General features: G+C 38.3%; 1 protein-coding gene across 1 annotated transcript; it reads right to left on the reverse strand.

The window, feature by feature from the left end:
- Positions 1 to 268: 268 nt before the first annotated feature.
- Positions 269 to 21,833, reverse strand: LOC121853268 (E3 ubiquitin-protein ligase synoviolin-like). The gene is made up of 3 exons (XM_042347285.1): positions 21,662 to 21,833; positions 555 to 790; positions 269 to 383 (listed from the first exon to the last, which is right to left on the reverse strand). The coding sequence occupies exons 1-3, from the start codon at positions 21,770 to 21,772 to the stop codon at positions 347 to 349; spliced, it is 384 nt and encodes a 127-aa protein (XP_042203219.1). The 5' UTR covers positions 21,773 to 21,833; the 3' UTR covers positions 269 to 346.
- Between the last annotated feature and the right edge of the window lie 969 nt (positions 21,834 to 22,802).

A 22,802-nucleotide genomic window follows, 5' to 3' on the forward strand; every position in this document is an offset into this window, starting at 1 on the left:
AGAATATGATTTCCTGGGCCAATAGGCAGACACACAAATGTAGCATATATCTACACAGTATAGGTTTGTCAGAGAACACCTGTCACAGCTTATACAGTAATAAAACAGTCACTCTGTAACCCCAGAAAGGTGCAGTATCATATATGATTATTTTTATAATAATTTATCAATTACAACTGTATAATAATATACTGAGCCTATCCTACAATAGTATTAACATTACTCAATGTTCTATAGTGTAATTATCATAAGAATGAAGAACAAATATTGCTTTGATGAAAGTTGCAAGATGTTTTGATGAAGGGAAACATGGGTGGGAGTAATACTCACGCAGTAGTAGAAAACATCACATAGCTGCAACATCAGTTCTTCCTTTTTCAAAGCTGAAACCCCCAAAAATGTTACCTTATAGAAATAGTATTTTTGAAATGAAAGGGGCTTAAGTGGTCGTCTTGTAGTCTCTAAGAAACGATAAGAAAATATAAGGTGAAAGAGATTCTACAAGAGTAATAAATTTGAATTAGACAATACAATGTAATGGGGTTGAAGCTTACTTGGTTACAGGAAGATCTTCACTACTGGCAGATGTTGTATGTTTCTCCTCAAAAGGAATATGTGTCGAGGTAGCTATTTGGTGAGCTTCTGACCCATCTGTAGATTTAGCAGGTTGCTGTGGAATCACTGTGGAGTCTGATGCTGCAGTTGCTGGATCTGAATCTTGTTGTGAAGTTCTGGTGTTTGTCTGATTATTTGTATCAAGTGATGCTACAATGGATGCATACTGATTCATCTGTAATTAAAAATATATAAAATAAATAAATAAATAATAAATAAACAAGTACTGTACAACTAAATTTAAATCACATAATTATGTAACAAGACAAACAAATAATTGTCTAAAATATTTTACTATACTGCTGAAGATGGAAAGAAAAGGCATCAAAATTATTTAACTGGCATCCTTCAAGTTAAGGAAAGGTTACCCTCCTGAAAAGTTATCTATAACTCAGATTTCTGTGAATTGAAACCTATTTTCTCCTTGATTTCCATTACATACCCAGTAACTGGAAATACTGTACTTTTCTCTGGGAAAAATTACCTCCCCCCAGAAACAAACTGTACAAATATCCCTTGTTTAGTGTCAATTCATTTAACATTAATTCACTTTGGATTTAAAAATGTTTTGACACACTTTCTCATTTAATGTTAGTAAAAATTAGATTTAGCGATGGCTTGAATCACTGGGAAAGGTGAAAAACTGAAGATTCTGTGTTCCAATTCTGCACCTCTAATGTCACTTGTCTATGTTTACCCATGAGCCTGAGAGTTTGCTGTGAATTCTTTTGGAAAAATGACTGATAAAGCATTGTAAAAGTTGTGAAGTGCTAAGAGCAAGGTTGAATTAAAATCAAATTTTTCTTGAAAAAAAAAAAAAAATAATAAAAAAAAATAAATAAAAAAACAAATAAACCGATTGTTATGTTTTCATCATTTACCGGTATATGAAAATATGTTGTTCTCTCCATCTAAGGTTTACTAAGGGTTAAATGAAATTTCTTTGGGGTATCATACATTTTTAAGACAGAGGTATACCATGTAACTTGACATAAAACTGATAAATTTTAACACTTGATTATAGCCTACCGGTAGTTAAAATAAACAGACATAATACGCCACAGAAACTTGAATTAAATCTCATCAGCCTTGTCTCTGTAACAAAATTTTAACTTCTTGGTAAGATGAACAAAAAGCAAGTCTTATAAACATTAACATTCCTTAGAAGTGATTGACCGGGTACATGTAAACTTATCTTTTGATTAACGATATGTATCAGTTGAATGAGAAACACTTAACACTTGTAGGGCACTTTTATTACGTATTATAGTTATTTTTACACAGATGTTTATAACACTATTTATGCATCATACTCAGATACACAGACTCAGTATAAAACAGTGGACGATGCAGACGACATATATGCGAAAAAAAAAAACGTACAGTACAGTATTACCCCGCATAACGTGGTTTCACTTAACGTGTTTTATCATATACGCGGTGCCTCGCCAGAGCTGAACTTTCACTTAACACGGATTTTTTCATCATATACGCGGTGAGTGTCCGGCTCGAGACGCTATTTTTAGATTTGCCCCACCCGCCACCCTGCCTGACTGCCTGTTTTAGCTCATAAAATTCATACAAATTACTCAAGTTAATGATAATTTATTGCTGGAATTTTAGTACCTAAGTGATCATTTTGAATATAAACATCATATATTTTGCATTAGACATAAAATTTTTAGATAAAATGTTTAATCTGAGTAAGTATGTTATCTTTTGTGCAAAATATATGACGTTTATATTCAAAATATTCCTGGTCTTACAAGGAATCCAGCAATGTCAATTATATTATCCTAACTTTAATCTGAGGTATTATTTAATACAAAATGTTAAAATCTAAATTTTTCACCCACTCTTCTCTTGAAGGGATGATTGGTGGGGGGTGGGGGGGAGGGTTGGGACTGACCGTGCGGTTGGAAGAGGGGGGAAGGCAAGGTGGGGTACTTTGATTGACAGATAGTGTCCTGAAGATTATTTTTTTTTTTTATTAACTGAAGATATTTGTTTTAGCTCATAAAATTCATACAAATTACCCGGCCAGAATATAATTTACATTGCTGGAATTCTTATAATTTGATGATCATTTTGAATATAAACATCATATATTTTGCATTAGACATACAAATTTTAGATAAAAAAATTTTCTGAGTAAGTATGTTATCTTTTGTGCAAAATATATGACGTTTATATTCAAAATATTCCTGGTCTTACAAGGAATCCAGCAATGTCAATTATATTATCCTAACTTTAATCTGAGGTATTATTTAATACAAAATGTTAAAATTTATTTTTTTCACCCACTCTTCTCTTGAAGGGAGGATTGGTGGGGGGTGGGGGGGAGGGTTGGGACTGACCGCGCGGTTGGAAGAGGGGGGAGGCAAGGTGGGGTACTTTGATTGACAGATAGTGTCGTGAAGATTATTTTTTTTTTTATTAACTGAAGATATTTGTTTTAGCTCATAAAATTCATACAAATTACCCGGCCAGAATATAATTTACATTGCTGGAATTCTTATAATTTGGTGATCATTTTGAATATAAACATCATATATTTTGCATTAGACATACAAATTTTAGATAAAAAAATTTTCTGAGTAACTTTTGTGCAAAATATATGACATTTATATTCAAAAATATTCCTGGTCTTACAAGGAATCCAGCAATGTCAATTGTATTATCCTAACTTTAGTTTGAGGTATTATTTATTAAAATTTAGTGGTTTTCTCAAAAATTTCTCAGAGAGGGAAGAGCCGGCAGTGTAGTGTGAGAGGGGGAGGAGTTGAGTCCATTATTTGAATGGACATTAACTTGGCGACTGTATTTCTCTATTTCTCTTAAGTATTAATTGTGTGTATGTACCATCATAAAATTAAGATGTTATTTTTACTACAACATAGTTATGTGTCTTCAAAAAGTGGAGTTTGGGGGTCGGGCCGGTTTCTATTGGAATTAATCCCATATGTTCTGTTGTTCACTTAACGCGGATTTCACTTAACACGGGACCCTCTGGGTTCTATTGACCGCGTTAAGTGGGGTACAACTGTATAATGAAAAATTCTTCCTATACAGTATTTGTTAGCAATTTACATGTGAAATTACTTAGAGTGGACCCTTGCCATTCACGAGGGATAGGTTCCAAGAAATGGCGCGAATTGGCAAATAGCAACTTATACTACCTTAGTGCACGACTGTATACCTATACCAAACAACTGACCAGCCGTGGCAGCACTCATCCCCTCTTTTAACTTATCTAATAATAAAACTTTCTTGGTCAGGGTCATCACTGACTTCTGCCTTCTACATTTCACTCCACTAGCATCACTAGCACTGACACTAGGCACTGTAGGCAGTCTTTTAGGGGCCATTTCACACAGAAACACTAAAGTTCTGAGAGTACAACACAAGATGCTGTGTGGGGTATCTCTCTGTGCTGCAGGAAAAATCTTGCAAGTTAGCCACCATATGCTTCCCGCGAATTGTCGAAATCACGAATCGCAAACGGCAAGGGTCTACTTTATTGTATATCCAGAGTTAACAAAATCCGTTTTTTAAAACCCCAAAACCACTGTTTAAATGATTTTTATTTTTATATTTTAATGCTATTATGTTAGTTTTAATAAGCTTCAAGTGTTTTAGGTGCTTTATATAATGTTTTAATATGCTATCAGTCATAAACATTACCTTCAGGAAGATTTAGCAATCATTTATAGTCTATTCCATATAAAAAAGTCACTGAAAAGGCCAAATTTGAAAAACACAAGCTTTCATCAGTCATCCAGACTCATCCTACATGCTTAAAGGCAAAAACTAAGTTTAAGTTCATCTTAATGCATGGAAAAAACTATTTCACTTTTACATTAGAATCAGAGGTTCAGAGACCAACCATATACAAAAGCAGTCACCAGGATTTGATATGTGTGCAGCCCTGTAAGAGAGCTAATTATCACCACTTTCACCAATATATAATAGTTCACATCCACATATATACTGAACAATCATGGGGACATAATGCATGCCTGTCGAACACCAATGTTTATTTCAAATGTTTCACTTTATTTTCCATTAATCTTAATGTAGCTCAGCTTTTACTACATTTAATAGCCTTCCTCCCACCCCATACACTTTAATACCTCCCACAATGCTTTTCTGTTCACCCTATCATATACACCTTTTCCAAATCTACTATAAATAATTAAAACCATCTGTAGGTCATAAAAAACAACAACAAACTTATTAACCCCCCCCCCCCCAAAGGCATAGATTATTACAGTACAGCTCCTCCCCGACTTACGACCTACTCGACTTACGACCACCCGGACATGCGACCGCCTCAGTCGTACCAAAATTTTGTGAAATTACGTATTTTCGAGTCCAAACGTCGGTGATTGCGCTGTGTACCGACAAAATTTCCGTGTGTAATTCACTTTAAAATGGCTGGCATGCTTAAAAGTGAGAGTTTTGTGGTGCTGAGAAGAAAAAGAGACACCCATTTTAGATTTTCTATGTATTATCTAAGCATTTTCGACTTACGACCTGGATTTGGGTCCCAAACCCCGTCGTAAGTCGGGGAGGAGCTGTATATATATTTTTTGGTTTAAACCATTGATTTAAATTGGCCAACCCTGCATATACCAGTACAACATATAACAAGGACCCCCTGTACTACATCCTAATAGTTGGATAATATTCACTGCAGTTATACTACCATAGAGAATCTCAAGAAAAAAAAAACCAATCACCGGTAACCCCACTAAATTAAATAAATTTAAATCACAACAACCCTGGATGGGAGCAATGAGCATCCCATCTCCCCCATGCACTGACTGGTGTGAGTGGCCTGCGCGTGAGCCGTGACCATACTTGCTCCCTTGTGTAGGAGTGGAGTTGATTTTTGCGATACAGTATATTGTTACACCCAAAAATCTGGATATAATTTTCTAATACTGGTATGTAGACACTAAATCAAGAGAGTGATTCATAACTTGCTATCATATCTGAATATCAGTAAATTACCTTAGAGCAACAATGTATATTAACTAAAAAACAAAAAATGCACATGCACACAGGAATTAAGACAATAAGCATCCAGTGAGGGTATTATTGAGTGACTGCCTGGTGGCGAGACAAACATCAGCTGTTGAGGAGCACTTAGCAACACTCCTTTCCACTCCATCTCTCTAATCACCCACACCTTTCTGCTTTGTCACTCCATATTTAAAAAAGCTATGTCACGTAATGTTGAAGGGATACAACTTTGTTCATTTATATACTTATAATTATCACAATATCCATAAAAATACTTCAGCTTTCATCTTTATTCAAGACATCTTCAGGTCATGAAACCCACTAATCCCCCATCCAAGAAAGGGTGACCTAACATTCCATCAGGTCAGTAATATGAAATCACTATTTCCCCACCTTACCTCCACCTGACTGTGTCAGGTCAGGTCAGTTACAGGAGACCCACTAATCCCCCAACTGCTCCACTAGAATGGAAAGTACCAGTCTATGCTGTAACACCACAGCTTCATTCTTGCCCGTAGCATATAAATTTTAGTTTTTAAATACAGGAAGCCCCCAAATTTGCAGACCAGGGGGGGGTGGGGGGTACAATTTTACTTGTGTGCAAAGAAATGTATACTGTATTCCCTTTTTGTGTTTGCCCTTAGGACAATTATTTCTTTTACCTGTAGTATTGTATACCCGGTATGTGTGTAGACACACACACACACACAAAACACATACAAATAAATAATAATGGGAAAATCCTCACAAATAATCAGAAACAAATTATTAAAAATGTGGCAGTCTACCCTCAAGTCTGTGCTCTATTAATAAAGTACAGTGAACCCTTACTTTACGGGGTTAATTCAACCCACGGCGGCCCGCGTAAAGTGAACAACATAACATATGGGATTAATTGAAATAGAGACCGGGCCAACCCCCAAACTCCACTTTTTCAGATACAATACCTACGTTGTTAGTAAAAATAACTTCTTAATTTTATGATGGTATGCACACACAATTAATAATTAAGAGAAATATCAATAATATTAGGTTTTTTAACACTTCCATTAGTAGAAAAGATGGCTGGGCACACGGGGATGGGGGGTTGGTTCCGAGGCAGAGGGCAGATTATTGGCCCTCACCTGTATAACTTGTATCAATTGTATCACTATCCACCACAGAGGCTTGCAGGGCCTCTTTGTCAAACCCCTCAAAGTCCATATAAGTCCATATCCTCACTATAATTATCACTATCACTGAATTGGGCCGGCTGTGAAGAACTCAGTAATGTTTTGATGACTGGGCGACCTTGTGCGCACCCTGCTCGTGCCGCTCTCCGTGTAAAGGGGTACACGCACCGTAGAATGTGAGCATTCCGGTTTCGGCAGGGTACCCCGTAAATGTGGAAACGCGGAATGTGGGACCTCTGATTATTTGTAATAGAGCCCATTATTAGACTCACAGTATTATTATCGTGATTTTGATTATTAAAAATTATTTTTTTATCCTTTAAAAACACAAATTTAAATTACGCGCCATTTTCGATATTCCCCTGTGCAGTGCGGCAAACAGACGCCACTCTTTCCCGCCTCTGACACCAGCTGCTCCGAGAAGCCTCAGTCCACACGTGCCTACCGTACTGTGAACACTACAGTGATTACCTCTCTGTTTGTCCTCCCACGTGCATTCCACATGGCTCCGGGACGTAAGCCAGCCTCATCAAAGGCAAATATTACTAGCAAAGACTCGAAAGTGATCAAGAGATCAGGAATAGTGAAGACCAATAAAAAAAATAGACAGTTTTATTTGACAAGCTCAGAGGTGGTATGAGCTATGGCTCGAGATGTGGTGAAGACTGACAATTCATTTGTGTCTTTTGTCAGAATACAAGTCTTCAAGTGGAGGAATGTGAGTGGAAGAGGACTGGGTGGCTGGCGTGACTGTGTGAGGGTGTGCAGACTCTGGGACAGCAAGGAGAGGCTGGCAATGCAGGTGTTGCCAACCTCAGCGAAATATATATTTTTTTTATTTACTTGTAAATAAATTTTTTTTGTATATTAACTGTGTTTACGTTTTCCATTACTTGTATTATACTACAATATGATTAGTTTCAAATAATGATGTTAGTAAATGCCAGTACAGTGCATCAGTGATCAGTGTGACCACTGGGCCGTGAGTGGAGAGCATGGTGTGGTTAAGTGCATGACCTACCCGAGCTGTTTGGTGGCCACAGGTACAGTGATTCCTAAAAGAGTATTCACGGTTTTGGCTTCTCGCGGGGGTTTCAGGAACGTAATTCACGCGAAAAACACGGGATTACTGTGTGTGTTTTGTGTGTGTGTGTGTGTGTGTGTGTGCACATACACACACCTATTTACAATACAGGCAAAGGAAATTACTGTCTCTAGAACGAATAGCTCCCTGTTCAAGCCGCGAAAATGCTGGCAACTTTAAAACTAGCACAGACATCCAGGGTGTCATCCACGAATAACTGAGAACCGCAAAGTAAAAATCTGTGAACTTGGGTGGCCCCCTGTACATTTATTTAACCAAACTTTAGATAAACTATTCTGGATTATTATAGTAAAGAAATGGAGCTTTTAACTTAATTAGAACTGCATTTGGTAGTTTTGACTCAAGGAAATCATCCCCAGCACCCAGAAATGTTCTGGGGAAGTGGGCTAGTGTGTGTCTGTGCAAGATGTCTAGTTTAGGTGCTCAGAAACTTTTCCCAGTAATCGGAAAAGATTCCGGGAATAAGGAATTTTTCTGAAATTTTCCAGGTTTGAGAAAATCGTCTGGTTACCCAGAAACCTTTCATCCCCAGAAGTGCTCTACACCAATTGTTCTGTATATGATTTTGTAATTTTTAATTTACGAATAAATGGGGTATGCTTCTGAATATTGAAGAGGGGTGTTAAAATATTAATTGCGGATAAGCTGAGTTTCGATTATCAGGGTTACGAAGAGTGAGGTATTTCTGTATATATTATCTATGTATAAAGAATAATTTTTTCCACATGCAACCTTACCACGCATCGTAAGTGGGTCGCACATAAGGTAATGCATCAAAGTTACAGTATTTAATTATTACTTTTTTCCATGTGTTAGGTATAGGCTCGGTATTCGTAACCCCGTTTATCCGCATACAATTTATTGTTCCCCATTTCCACTATTTGCAATGGTTGACCCCTTTTATTTGCAAATTCTTATGAGCAAAAATTTTGATCCGCATACCTCAACTGTAGCGAAGGACAGTGTGTGTACGTATTCCTCCGCCATACGCTCCCGCTCGCTTCAGTCTCACAGGTGCTGGCGTTTGTTTTGTGTGGTCTCGCAGTTGTGTTTTGTGTAATCTCGCAATGCCTAAGCGACCAGCGACTAAAACTCCCAGCAATGTTGCTAGAGATCACGTGTGGCAGTTACGTTGGACGTGAAATTGGATGTCTTAAAAAAACATGAAAACGGAGAAAGAATGACAGTGATTGGGCGCGTGCACGGCTTGGCTCCCTCTACGGTGCATTCTAAAGTTAAAAGCGCTGACAAGATCAAGGAGATGGCCGGGTCTGCAACACCACTGACAGCTACGAAGGTGACGAGGTTCCGTGATGCTGAGATGGAGAGTATGGAGCGGATGTTGAGCACGTGGATTGACGACCAGACCCAGCGCCTTAAAACACCTTTATCACAATGCTAGATTCATCAGAAGGCAAGATCCCCGTGGAAAGATATAACTAAAGATAAACCCAACGTACCTGAGTTCAGTGCCAGCCGTGGATGGTTTGATAGATTCAAGGAATGTATATCAATCCACAACCTAAAAATACAAAGAGAATCAGCTAGCGCCGACCATGAAGCAGCAGAGAAGTTCCCACCGTTTCTCGCAACCATAATTAAGGAGGGTGGGTACAGTCCAAAACAAGTCTTAAACTTGGACGAGACCGGACTTTTCTGGAAGAAAATGCCTTCACGGACCTACATATCAAAGGAGGAAAAGACCGCACCAGGATTCAAAGTTGCCAAGGACCGCCTACCTCTATTGATTGGTGGAAATGCTGACGGTGACCTGAAGTTAAAACCTCTCCTTGTGTACTCGTCTGAAACAACCCATGTTCTGAGGGGGGGTTGTGAAGGGACAACTTCCTGTCGTCTGGCGTTCAAACCATTAGGCGTGGGTGACAGGGTCTGTGAAGCACGACTACTGTACATGTTCAACTATGTGTTCAGTCGCATTAGTTACAATAATAAGGAAAATAATTTTGATAATAAAGCTCTGATGGTGAACGACAACGCACCATGTCATCCACCAGTTATGGTTGAATGGTGTAAGAACATTAAAGTTGTGTTTTTTCTCCCAACACCACAGCTTTGCTGCAACCCATGGACCAGGGCGTCATCTATCTACATTCAAGGCGCTCTACACTCAGCGTATCATGGAGCAGCTGATTGAGGGGACCGATGGAGAAGGGAAACCTACAATCCGGGAGTTTTGGAAAAAAAAAAAAAAAACACTTCAACATCAGGAAAGCCATAAAAAACATCAGTGATTCATGGGAGGCAGAACATGAACGGTGTGTGGCGAAAGCTGTGGCCCGAGTGTATGCACAACTTCGTTGGTTTCCCTTCAGTGCCTGCAAAGAAAGGAAGACTTGCGACTCTTGCAAAGAAGGCTGGATTCGATAAAGTGGAAGAAATGCCACTTGCAACAGGAGAAGATGCAGATGAAACTCCAACACAACTCCTCACTATACAGAACCTAAGGAAGCTGATTTCTTCATTTGAGATGGCGATGGATATGGCATTAGAAATGGACCCTAATGTTGACCGAAGTTGCACTATCATCCACAATGTCAAGAAAGACATACGAGCATACTACGAGGTGCTTGAGGAGAAGAGGAAGAATGCACAACAAATGACTCTTGATGCATTTATCACGGCCAAACCTTCAACCCCCAGTGCACCAACCACCCCACGTACATCCAAACAGAACACAGCTTTTAGGCAGCTGTTCAAGACCAGTGTAAAACCACAGCCTTTAACCGGTGGAGAAAAACAGCTTTCAGTGCAAATTGACAGCGATAATGAGTGAGGTGGCTGACAACCCTGGCAGTGATAATGAGAGTGAGGTGGCTGACGACCCTGGCAGTGAGGAGAGTGAGTTGGCTGACTATGCTGGCAGTAAGAAGGAGAGTGAGGTGGCTGACGACCCCAGCCTCCTCTCACCACAGCAAACCTTCACCCTCTCCCCTAATGCCAACTTCAGCAAGCAAGCAACACAGCACATCAGAGGTAAATTAACAGTCTACGTTTAAAACTTACCTCACACACCTACGCACATAAACATCAAACACTCAGACTCAAACATGTAAAGTATACTGTACAGTGATCCCTCGATTAACGAACCCCTCTGTTAACGAAATTTCGGTTAACGAATTACCTTCCATAAGAATCTTCAATCCGATTAACGAACAAAATTCAGTTAACGAAATCGTGTCAATATGTTTTCGCCTGCTCACCAGCTGGAGTATTAGTCCGCCAATACAATAATCGGTTTTAGGGCTTAAATTCGTTACCATTTGAGTAAATACTAAGAAGGTTGTACAATTCAATAATTTTCCATGTCTTATATTAAATTTTTTAGTCATTTTTAACAATTATTTAACATAATTGAAGTACAGGGAACTAGTTTTTAGCGCGCCAAACAGCCACTTGACTTACCCAGAATGGCGTCAGTTTGTGTCTCTGCTCAGTGGATCTTGCGTGAGACTCTCTTGAACATAAACTATTTTTATTTTTTTACAGTACAATTATTGGTCATTCTGAAATTTATTTTACATATTGACAATATATAGTGCAGTGTTGATTTAAAGAAAATAATCTTGAATTACACCAAGTGAACTTAAAATTTTATGGGTGAAATGGCAGCATGAAGCATGGGGTGATTTCTCTTCCACCCCTACTGCCTTCTCTTCTCCCTTCTCCTCCACCCCCACTTCCAATTCCCATCATCATCACCATCAACCAGGAGCCTTCTACATGCACACCTCAAAGTAAGTGTACTTTACTGCATTTATTTTTAGTTTGTATGTAATTTTTGGTGAGCTGGAACCAATTACCCAAAATCCCATTGAAACAATGGTTTCGGTTAACGAACGACCTTCTGGAACGAATTGTGTTCGTTACCCGAGGGACCACTGTACTTGTAAGCATATATACTCCTAATAAACTCAGTGTTTGTTATTGATGTTTATTTGATATGTCCTTGTTTCTTTATTTATTTTGTTCTAAATATATTGAGTTAAACAGTGTTAAAATCTGACAGCCGTGGCCACCGCGAGGTGAAACAAGGCAGCGATACCCGTATCCCCCCTATTTGCATTACAGTGGTCCCTCGGTTAACAAACACACTTCGTTCCACAGAGTCGCTCATTAACCGAATCTATTATTTCAATGGGATATTGGGTAATTGGGTAATTGGTTCCAACTCACTGAAAAGTATACATACAAAGTACTGTATACCATTAATACAATTAACAAAACATTAAATATAAACTAAAAACAGAAAAGACAGTCCTCCACTTACGACGGGGTTAGGGACCGACGACCAGGTCGTAAGTCGAATTCTCTTTTTCTTCTCAGCACTACGAGAACTCTCACTTTTATGCTTGCCAGCCATTTTAAAGGGAATTACAAAAGAAAATTTTGTCAGTACACAGCGCGATCACTAACGTTGGGACTCGAAAATACGTAATTTGAAAAATATTTCATACGACTGCGGCAGTCGTATGTCTGGGTGGTCATAAGTCGAGGAGTAACTGTGCTGTACAGTATACTGTACAATAATAAATAAAAAAACATTAGAATACTGTATTTTAACTTACTTTGAGGTGTGTATGTCGTATTCCCGGCAGCTTTGTTTACATATCAAACAGTTGATTGTAGAGGCAGTCGATGATGACATGCCATATTCTTTACAGAGTGTATTGGTTCCAATGCCTTCTTCGTGTTTCATAATAATTTTTGCACTGTATATTACCATTATGTTAACAAAATTTCAGAATGACCAATAATTTTAATGTAAAAATCCAAAAAATATTCAAGAGAACAACAAACTGGATGTTCACTTCACTGTAAACAAAGTTTAACTGAGAAGCATTGTTGGGTGATTCAATCAGCTGATTGGTGCACAAAAACTGTTCCCTGTACTGTATATAATATCAATACTGTATATCTCGGCCTACAAGACGGAATTTGAACCATAAAAAAAATCAGCCCAAAGTTAGGGGGTCGTCTTAAGCACCAGAGATAAAATTCTTACCTCTTAAATATTGCGGTTTAGCGTGTCAAGAGTGGTGATGGAAACATAGTAAACCACTCACAAGGTCCTACCACTAATTATTTTATACTGAAACTTACGTTTGGGAAGCTGGATTAAAATGAAGATTACCGGTATATTAAAATAATAAAAATGTACAGTTGGTCCTCATATTACGCGGTGCCGCATTCCGCGTTTCACCGTTAACGCGGTGCCTTGCCAGAACCTAGCATTCTTACATTCCGCGGTCGCGAACGCCATTACGCGGAGAGTGTCCGGCGCGACGCTATTTTTAGATTTTCCCCTCGCGCCACCCGCCCGCCCGCCTGCCTACCTCTCCCTCCTCCTCCCTCCGCTTGGGCAAGCGGCGCGGTAAGGTTGCGCAGTGTGTCTTTGTTGAGTTATCACTGACGTCATATGCCGTACAAGACCTGTGATTGGCCATGCATCCCTACCCTCCTCTGCTGCTAGCTGTAATTGGCTTAAAGTATTATGACGTGTCCACCCGGGGTAGGGAGGGAGGGAGGGAGGAAAGATGACGCTTGACCTAGCCGCGACAGTTTCATCCCTCAAGGCCACTCCGTGTTAACGCGCATCCATTGTTCCGTAAAATGGCTTCCGCCGGACCACCACCCCCAGAGAAAAACCTTTCCTTACCTGGACCCAGCGGCACTAAACCAAAGAAGACACGACGTTCCTTAAGCTACGAGGTGAAGTATACCATCATCCAAGAGTTGGAGAAAGGAACAAGGCAGGTTGATTTGGCGCGCCAGCATGGCGTGAACGAATCTACGATCCGGACTATAAAGAAGGATTCAGCCAAGATAAAGGAGCACATGAAGATCACAAAGTCTACAGGTGCTTCTATGATCAAGTATTTTCACAACCAGGTGCTTCTCAAGACAGAAAAATTACTTGTGAGGTACTTGGTGCGTCAGGCGCGACGGAACATGGCGGTCGACACGCGCTCTGTGAAGGACTACGCACGTGAACTGTACATGGCAGTGGCACGAAAGATGGGAATTACAGAGCCCAAACCCTTTAATGCTTCCTCTGGGTGGTTACAGAGGTTTAAGATCCGGAACAAGATCACCAATATAAACATTGGTGGTGAAGAAGCGAGTGCTGATCGTGCTGCGGCTCGGGAATTTCCTCCGTTTTTACGTGAGATTATGGAGGAAGGACAGTACAGTGACGACCAGGTGTTTAACATGGACGAATCTGGTCTTTTCTGGAGAAAACTACCTTCCAAGTCCTACATTGTGAAGAATGCCAGCAGGATTCGGGGCCGGAAAATGCAGAAGGAACGCATCACCGTCCTGTTTGCCACCAATGCCTCCGGTACCTGTAAGCTCAAGTTATCGGTGATCCACACAGCACGCAAGCCGCACGCCTACAAAACCATGGACATGACCAAGCTAAATGTCCACTGGCTGACAGCACGTAAGGCATGGATGTTCTCTACACTGTCCCTCTCCTGGTTTGATGACTGTTTTGTTCCCGATGTAAAGAAATTCTGTGAGCAACAGAATGTCCCATTTAATATTTTGTTGCTGCTGGACAACGCACCAGGACACTCGCCCCTACTGTTAGATCGTCACCCCAACGTAAAAGTGGTCTTCCTTCCTCCCAACACTACGTCTTTAATCCAGCCCATGGACCAGGAGTTGATTTGCAATGTGAAAGCTGCATTCTCAACAAAAAAATTCCAGCTCCTGAACGACTACACCAACACCAGGGAAGAGTTGCGTGACCTGAGTGACACCACCACCGATAGCAAGAGCGACGAAGATGAGGAACAACGGTTAGAACAGCAAAAAATACTCTTCAAACAATTCTGGAGAGTATTTAACATCAAGAAAGCTGTGGACATCTTGGTGGAGTCATGGGATCAGCTGTCTATTGCTACAATTCGTCACGCATGGAGACATGTGTTGCATGGAATACCAGGTGAGAGGAGGAGTCAATCTGTGACTGGTGAGGTTCAGAATGTTGCAGTAGCAGTGGACCTTGCCAGAGAAGCTGCGCAGACTGTTACAGTTCCAGGCTTCTCCGAGACCACCAACGACGACATCCTGGAGGTGATCAGAGATCCTGAAGTGACTGCCGACGAGATGTTGGAAGAAGAACACGTCAGTGAAGAGGAGGAAGAAGGTGCGTCAGTCTCCGAAGAACACAATTTAAGTCATAGTGATATTAAGGGTGCCATGGAGTGTGCAGAGAAGATGAAGTCCTTCCTTTCCCGCGACAATGACGATGACCGCTATGAAGTCTTCCATAACCGGCTGGTGCAGGCTATGGAGCCGTACATCAAGGTGTATCACGACAACATCAACGCCAGCCGTCAGCAAAGCATAACAGATTTCTTCACCCGCAACCCACCACAGCCAGCCCAAGCCAGTGAAGTTGACTTTGAGGGATTTGTCAGGGAAGCCCTGACAACTGTAAGTGACAGTGATGATGATTCACCTAGTAATGGTGATTCACCTGAGGGCCAGTAATCTGCCCTCTGTCCCGGAACCAGCCTCCATCCCCGTATGCCGACCCATCTCTTCTACTACCGTAAGTGTTCCACCTAACTTTTAGTTTCTCTAAGGTAACCTTCATTTTTCCTATGTTAACCTTTATCTTTCCTAACCTAACCTCTTCTATATTACTTGTTTTTTCATAACATCATAAAGTTAAGATAAAATTTTTACTACAACATAGTTGTGTGTCGTCAAAAAGTGGAGTTTGGGGATCGGCCTGGACTCCATTTCAATTAATCCCATATGTTATGTTGTTCACTTTACGCGTTCCTCACTTTCCGCGGGACCCTCCGGGTTACATTAACCACGTAATATGAGGACCTACTGTATTATAAACCTGTCTAACATACCATAAAAGAACAATATGCCCCGGTAATAAACACAGCTGCTATCATCCCCCCCCCCCATTTGCCAGTGACAAGAAAGGGAAAGTGACCTCGACTGTGACCGCCTGTGGCTATTTTTAGCCGTCCTTGTGTTCGGCGGTGGTCAGTAATGCATATCTGTATATTTACTGATCATAATACTTATCTCCGATAAATAATTCATTTAAAATTTATTTTTTTACAAAGAATATTCAGTAAATGACTGCGTTAATTCTTGAAACTACCGACAGTGGTAAATTTAGGATATAAATTATGAACAGAAGTCACGTCATGGATTCGGAGTTTGGTCCTTAATGATCACCATAAATGTCTGGTCAACTTCACCTACCAGGTATAATGGTAGCCTCCCTTTTTCGCAAAACAAGTATATAATTAAAGAAAATACTTGCAGTGTGTTTAATATATTACAGTATATTATAAGTAAATAAATAAACAAATAAATCGGCAAATATATTTCAAATAAATGGAAATATTTTACTCACACCGACATTAGTTCCAGTTAAATAACTGACGCTTAAGTGAGTCACTAGTGTACACTAGCTGGTAAAATTTGATGCCAATACTTTAAGTGAATTGGCCTTATTTTAAATAACCAACCATAAATAAAAGGAAAAAAGATCAAAGGTGAGAAACATTATATTGTATGTATGTTGTGTGGTGTTGTCAAAGGAAGAGAAACAATTGAAACTCTGCAATTGCGTGTAAATGAGGCAGAAAGATAGATCAGCAACCTAAGACTTGGTCACAATTTTCGTGATGCCATATGGAAGTAGGATCTACCATTAGACAATACTGTACATTATGCTTCCAATATCTTCCCAGGCAGTACAATCTCCCTGTTTGGTAGCTGCCTAAAATTTTTAGTAATATTACTTTGATACAACATGATAAATTAGACAAACAATGAAAATAAACAAATAAAAGTTATTTACCAAGACCTTCTCTCTGAGAACAGAGGGGAGATAAGACGGCTATTTATAGCCTGTCTTTGTATAGGAAGTCGACCACACTATAAATAATTAATTTAAAATTTATATATTTTACATAGAATATTCAGTACATGACTGCAATTATAAAATATATATATATATATATATATATATATATATATATATATATATATATATATATATATATATATATATATATATATATATATATATATATATATATATATATATATATATATATATATATATATATATATATATATATATATATATATATATATATATATATATATATATATATATAGTGAACCCTCATTTTACGCGGTCAATTGAACCCATGGAGGCCCGCGTAAAGCGAGAAAAGCGTAAAGTGAACAACATAACATATGGGATTAAATGAAATAGAGACCGGCTGACCCCCAAACTCCACTTTTTCCGACACAATACAGTGGGGTATGCTATAACGAACGTAATTGGTTCCAGAACCTCGTTCGTTATAGGATTAATCCGTTCCAGGCCCCCAAATACAACCGCTTAACACTGAAAAAATTCTGTGGAAAATGTAAAAAATACGGTACTTTATCTTACCTTAGTGTTATTCAGCATGCAGGTACCCCTAAACACTGGCACATCACTATCACTTCCACTGGGAGTCTTGGCTTTAAGGTCCTCAAACAATTGTTTAGCCTTCTCACAAATTATAGCTTCACTAATGTTACCACCTGCCATTTCTTTCTCCTTTATCCACACTAAGAGTAAATTTTCCATCTCTTCAATCACATTACACCTTGCTTTGCTAAGTCTAAAGATTCCCTTAGCCACTTGCACAGTTTTAACTCCTCTTTATTCTTCAAAATCGTACATATAGTCGATTTAGCCATCCCATATTCATCACTAAGTTTCGCAATGCTTCTTCCATTCTCACGTTTCTTTATAATTTCTTTCTTAGTTTCAAGGGTTATTAGCTTTCTCACTCGCTTTGGACGACTCATTGTTACAATTGTATACTTGTATAACAAAATAGTTATACAAATAACGCGAATTTCCACATCAAAAGACGAAATTTCAACAATAACAGTGGTGCACTGGCTACACAATGAGACAAAGATGGCGCCTGACGCTCTTGTTGTGGGTCGCGGTACAACAATATTCATGCGCCAGGCGAAATAGTCCGGTATTCATCCGCGTTCGTTGTAGGAGTTGCGTTCGTTATAGCATTCTCAATTTTATAGGTAAAACCGTTCGTTATAGGAATATTCGTAGTAGGATCCGTTCGTTATAGCATACCCCACTGTACCTATGTTCTAGTAAAAATAACATCTTAATTTTATGATGGTACATGCACACAATTAATACTTAAGAGAAATACAGTCGCCAAGTTAATGTCCATTCAAATAATGGACTCAACTCCCTCCCCCTCTTCTCACACTCGCTGGCTCTTCCCTCCCCGAGAAATTTTTTGGGGGAAAACCACTAGATTTTAAGGTACAGTAATAAATAATACCTCAAACTAAAGTTAGGATAATATAATTGACATTGCTGGATTCCTTGCAAGACCAGGAATATTTTGAATATAAATGTCATATATTTTGCACAAAAGATAACATATTTACTCAGAGTAAACAAAATACTTACATTAGATCTAAAATTTGTATGTCTAATGCAAATTCTATGATGTTTATATTAAAAATGATCATCAAATTGTAAGAATTCCAGCAATGTAAATTATATTCTGGCCGGGTAATTTGTATGAATTTTATGAGCTAAAACAAATATCTTCAGTTAATAAAAAAAAAATATTCTTCACGACACTATCTGTCAATCAAAGTCCCCAACCTTTCCTCCCCCCCCTCTTCCAACCGCGCCAGATGGTCGGTCGGTCCCTCCCTCCCCCCCACCAACCCTCCCTACCAGAGAAATGTGTGGGAGAAACCAGAATATTTACCTTTTTAGTAATAAATAATACCTCAGACTAAAGTTAGGATAATATAATTGACATTGCTGGATTCCTTGTAAGACCAGCAATATTTTGAATATAAATGTCATATATTTTGCACAAAAGATAACATATTTACTCAGAGTAAACAAAATACTTACATTAGATCTAAAATTTGTATGTCTAATGCAAATTCTATGATGTTTATTATTCAAAATGATCATCAAATTGTAAGAATTCCAGCAATGTAAATTATATTCTGGCCCTGTAATTTGCATGAATTTTATGAGCTAAAACAAATATCTTCAATAAATAAACAAAATATACTTACTGAAATACTATCTGTCAATCAAAATACCCCACCTCCCCACCTCTTCCCACCTGCTCCCTGGGTCCCTCCCTCCCTCCCTACCCCTCACCCCCACCTTCCCTCCCTACCAGAGAAATGATTGGGATATAACAGTATATTTACATTTTTAGTAATAAATAATACCTCAGACTAAAGTTAGGATAATATAATTGACATTGCTGGATTCCTTGCAAGACCAGGAATATTTTGAATATACACTTTATATATTTTGCACAAAAGATAACATATTTGCTGTGAGTAAACAAAATACTTGCATTAGATCTAAAATTTGTATGTCTAATGCAAAATCTATGATGCTTATATTCAAAATGATCAATAAATTGTAAGAATTCCAGCAATGTAAATTATATTCTGGCCGGATAATTTGTATGAATTTTATGAGCTAAATAAAAAAATTATACTTTACCCGCGTATATGAGTAGATGCACAGCGTAAAGTGGGAATTCCGGTTCTGGCAGGGTACCGCGTAAATGTAGAAATGCATAAAGTGAAACCGCGTACAGGGTGAGAAGGTTGGGTCACCTTACCCTCTGACCTGACTACCGACCGTTGCGGTGCTATTTAAAGATTAGTAGGGTCATTACCTAATACCTGACCGTTGCGGTGCTATTTAAAGATTAGTAGGGTCATTACCTAATACCTGACCATTGTGGACCTGGTCTCACCCTCCTCTATATATACACCTTGTTTTGTACTTCTCTTTAGTCTGTACTCACCCCTGAAGATGTGAATTACACGAAAGCGCTTGGGAACTTCGTGTTTTCTTCTTTCCTTGTGGTTATCAGCATATACCTAGATCACGCGCACCTACAGTGATTTACTTGCATATATATATATATATATATATATATATATATATATATATATATATATATATATATATATATATATATATATATATATATATATATATATATATATATATATATATATATATATATATATATATTTGTGTAATAAATGTGTGTAGTAAGTATGTACAGTAATCTTTTTCGCTCAAATCCTAATGAAACACTATTGAATTAGAATACTGTAGCTGGTGTAAACAGTCGGAACAGTCCCACCACCGATTCTCTCTCGTGAAGCAAGCTTATAAATTAAAGAAAATACTTGCAGTGTGTTTAATATATTACAGTATGTTACAAATAAAAAAATAAACAAATAAATCGGTAAATCCATTTCAAGTAAATGAAACAATTGTATTCGACACCGACATTAGTTCCACTTAAATAACAGACGTTTAAGCGAGTCACTAGTGTTTACACTACACCAACCGGTAACATTTGATGCCATTACTTGAAGTGAATTGGCCTTATTTTAAGAAACCATGGATGTGTAAACAGCACTGGTCAATAGGATGGTTGGTAAAGGACTACTGGGTCAGTAACTCTCCCAATGGTTAAGTGTCACATTTGGGATACCGGTCTTATACAGCGAATAGGGTTCAAAAGCTACTTTTTAAATGGAAATTTTTGGGGTCGTCTTAAACACCCTGTCACCTTGTAGGCCGAGATATACGGTATGTTAAAAAAATTTCAGAATGAACAATAATTTTAATATAAAAAATACAGAAATATTCAAGAGACCAACTTTTTTGATATTTACTCCACTGGAAATGAATGTAAACATAGAACCAATTACTGTATTGGCGGACTAGCCGATCAGCGATGCGCACAACAAAACATGTTTGTCGTAAGGATTTCGTTAATCGAAGTTTTGTTCATTAATCGAACTGAAAAGCCTTATGGAAGCTAATTCGTTAACCGAAATTTCGTTAATCGAACTGTTCGTTAACCGAGGGACCACTGTATTTCTTATGGGAGAAATTGCTCCGCTATTCGCAATTTCGATATTTGCAACAAGTTTCATGCCCGTAATCTTTGCGATAAGTGAGGCAGCCCTGTAAATTAAATTAGTTGTGTACTATTTATCATTAGTTAAGTAGGTTTTCTTCTTGTCTGTGAAATGATTCAGTGGCTTTTGGGTATGATTTTGGGGTATTTTTGTCATTGGGAACAAAACTCTATTTTTGCCACATGTTCTTTTATTGGAGATACGAAAATTCACTTAATTTTTTTTTTTAACTTAACCAATTTGCATCTCGAGGGATACCTGTATATACAGTACTAGATACTGTACTGCACTATATCTTGTGTTTAGTGAAGCAGTGGAGGTTGGCAACATTTATAAACTTATTTCTCCACTTTTTAACTTTTAAGATTTCCCAAGATATTCTGTTAATGGGAATTTTTCTTCCATCTCTCAAACTTGTCCCATAATTCTCAGATTACGTTAATACAAATTTCCATAAGTTTGCTTCCATAATTCAAGGGATACTTGTATTTTGAAATAGCATAAAAATTACAGATTGCATGGTATATGGAGTGCACTTTCCTCTCCTAGTTTATAGGGATGATTTTAACTCGGTATAGCAAAAGTATTTCCTTTGATATTTGAGTCTTATGCCTATAACCCAGACTTCCCAATACACTGTTAAAACATAGATATCTCTCAATCTGATTTTCTTAATCACTGTTTTTATCAAAAGTACCTGAACGACAGCAGCATCAAGTAGTGTCTGAATGTTTCTCAGTACTTGAATTCTGGCTTCAACGTGTTGTCTCTCATTGCCTTCCAGCTGTCGGACTTCATCCTCTGTCATAGCTGAGAAGTTCAAAGGAGGCAAGGGTGGAGGAATATCTGTAAAGAATATCAAATGCACCTATCACTAAATATTGTTTACACATACATTTGGGGTCATGGAATAAAACTTAAATAAAAAAAGTGCAAGTTAATCAGAGAATAGGGATGTAATTTTTTTCCCAGGGGAATAAAAAAAAATTTTTCTGGAAACAAAAAAACAACCAAGATAAAAAAAGAAAGAAAAAAGTTTCTTCTCCAAATACGACTGAGAAGCTCTCTCTCTCTCTCTTCTGTTTGAAAAATTTATTTGAAATATTCCATAACATTCGACACCATACTATCCTGAACAGTGTTTCCTGTGATAAAGCCATAATTTTGAGCAGTATATTACTGTAGTTGTTTTGTACTAAATGTACTATGCTAAAGGACTAAAATCTTTATCTCTTGTGCAAATTATGCGATGTTTGTACAGTAATATCTCTGTTAGCCGGAATCCCTCAAACACCGGAAATCTCCGATAGCCAGAATTGAAATTTGCTTGGAAAATCATTCCCAAAGCCGAAATTTTCCCAAATTTTTCGAGGTTGAAAATCGAGAGAATTTGCTGAAAATGTCTTGAATAAAGATGAAAGTATTTTTGGGGGGAGGGACCAGACCAGACTCAATGTCAGGTGGAAGTAGGGTGGGGGATTAGTGGTCCCATATTACGATACTGACTTTCTGATGGAATGTCAGGTCACCCTTTCTTGGGTGGGGGATTAGTGGGTCTCATGACCTGAAGATGTCTTCAATAAACATGAAACCTAAGTATTTTTAGGGAGATTGTGGTAAGTATAAGTATAAATGAGCAAAGTTGTATGCATTCAACATAACATTACATAACATTTTAAAATATGGAGTGAGAAAACAGAAAGGTGTGAGTGATTAGAGAAATGGAGAGGAAAGGAGTGTAACATGCACCAGTGTTGCCAAGCGATAAGCTCCTCAACAGCTGATCTTTAAAATCGCCTCCATGCAGTCACACAACAAGACCCTCACTGGATGCTTGT

Source organism: Homarus americanus, unplaced genomic scaffold, assembly GCF_018991925.1.
Source record: "Homarus americanus isolate GMGI-L3 unplaced genomic scaffold, GMGI_Hamer_2.0 scaffold17698, whole genome shotgun sequence".
NCBI lineage: Eukaryota > Metazoa > Arthropoda > Malacostraca > Decapoda > Nephropidae > Homarus > Homarus americanus.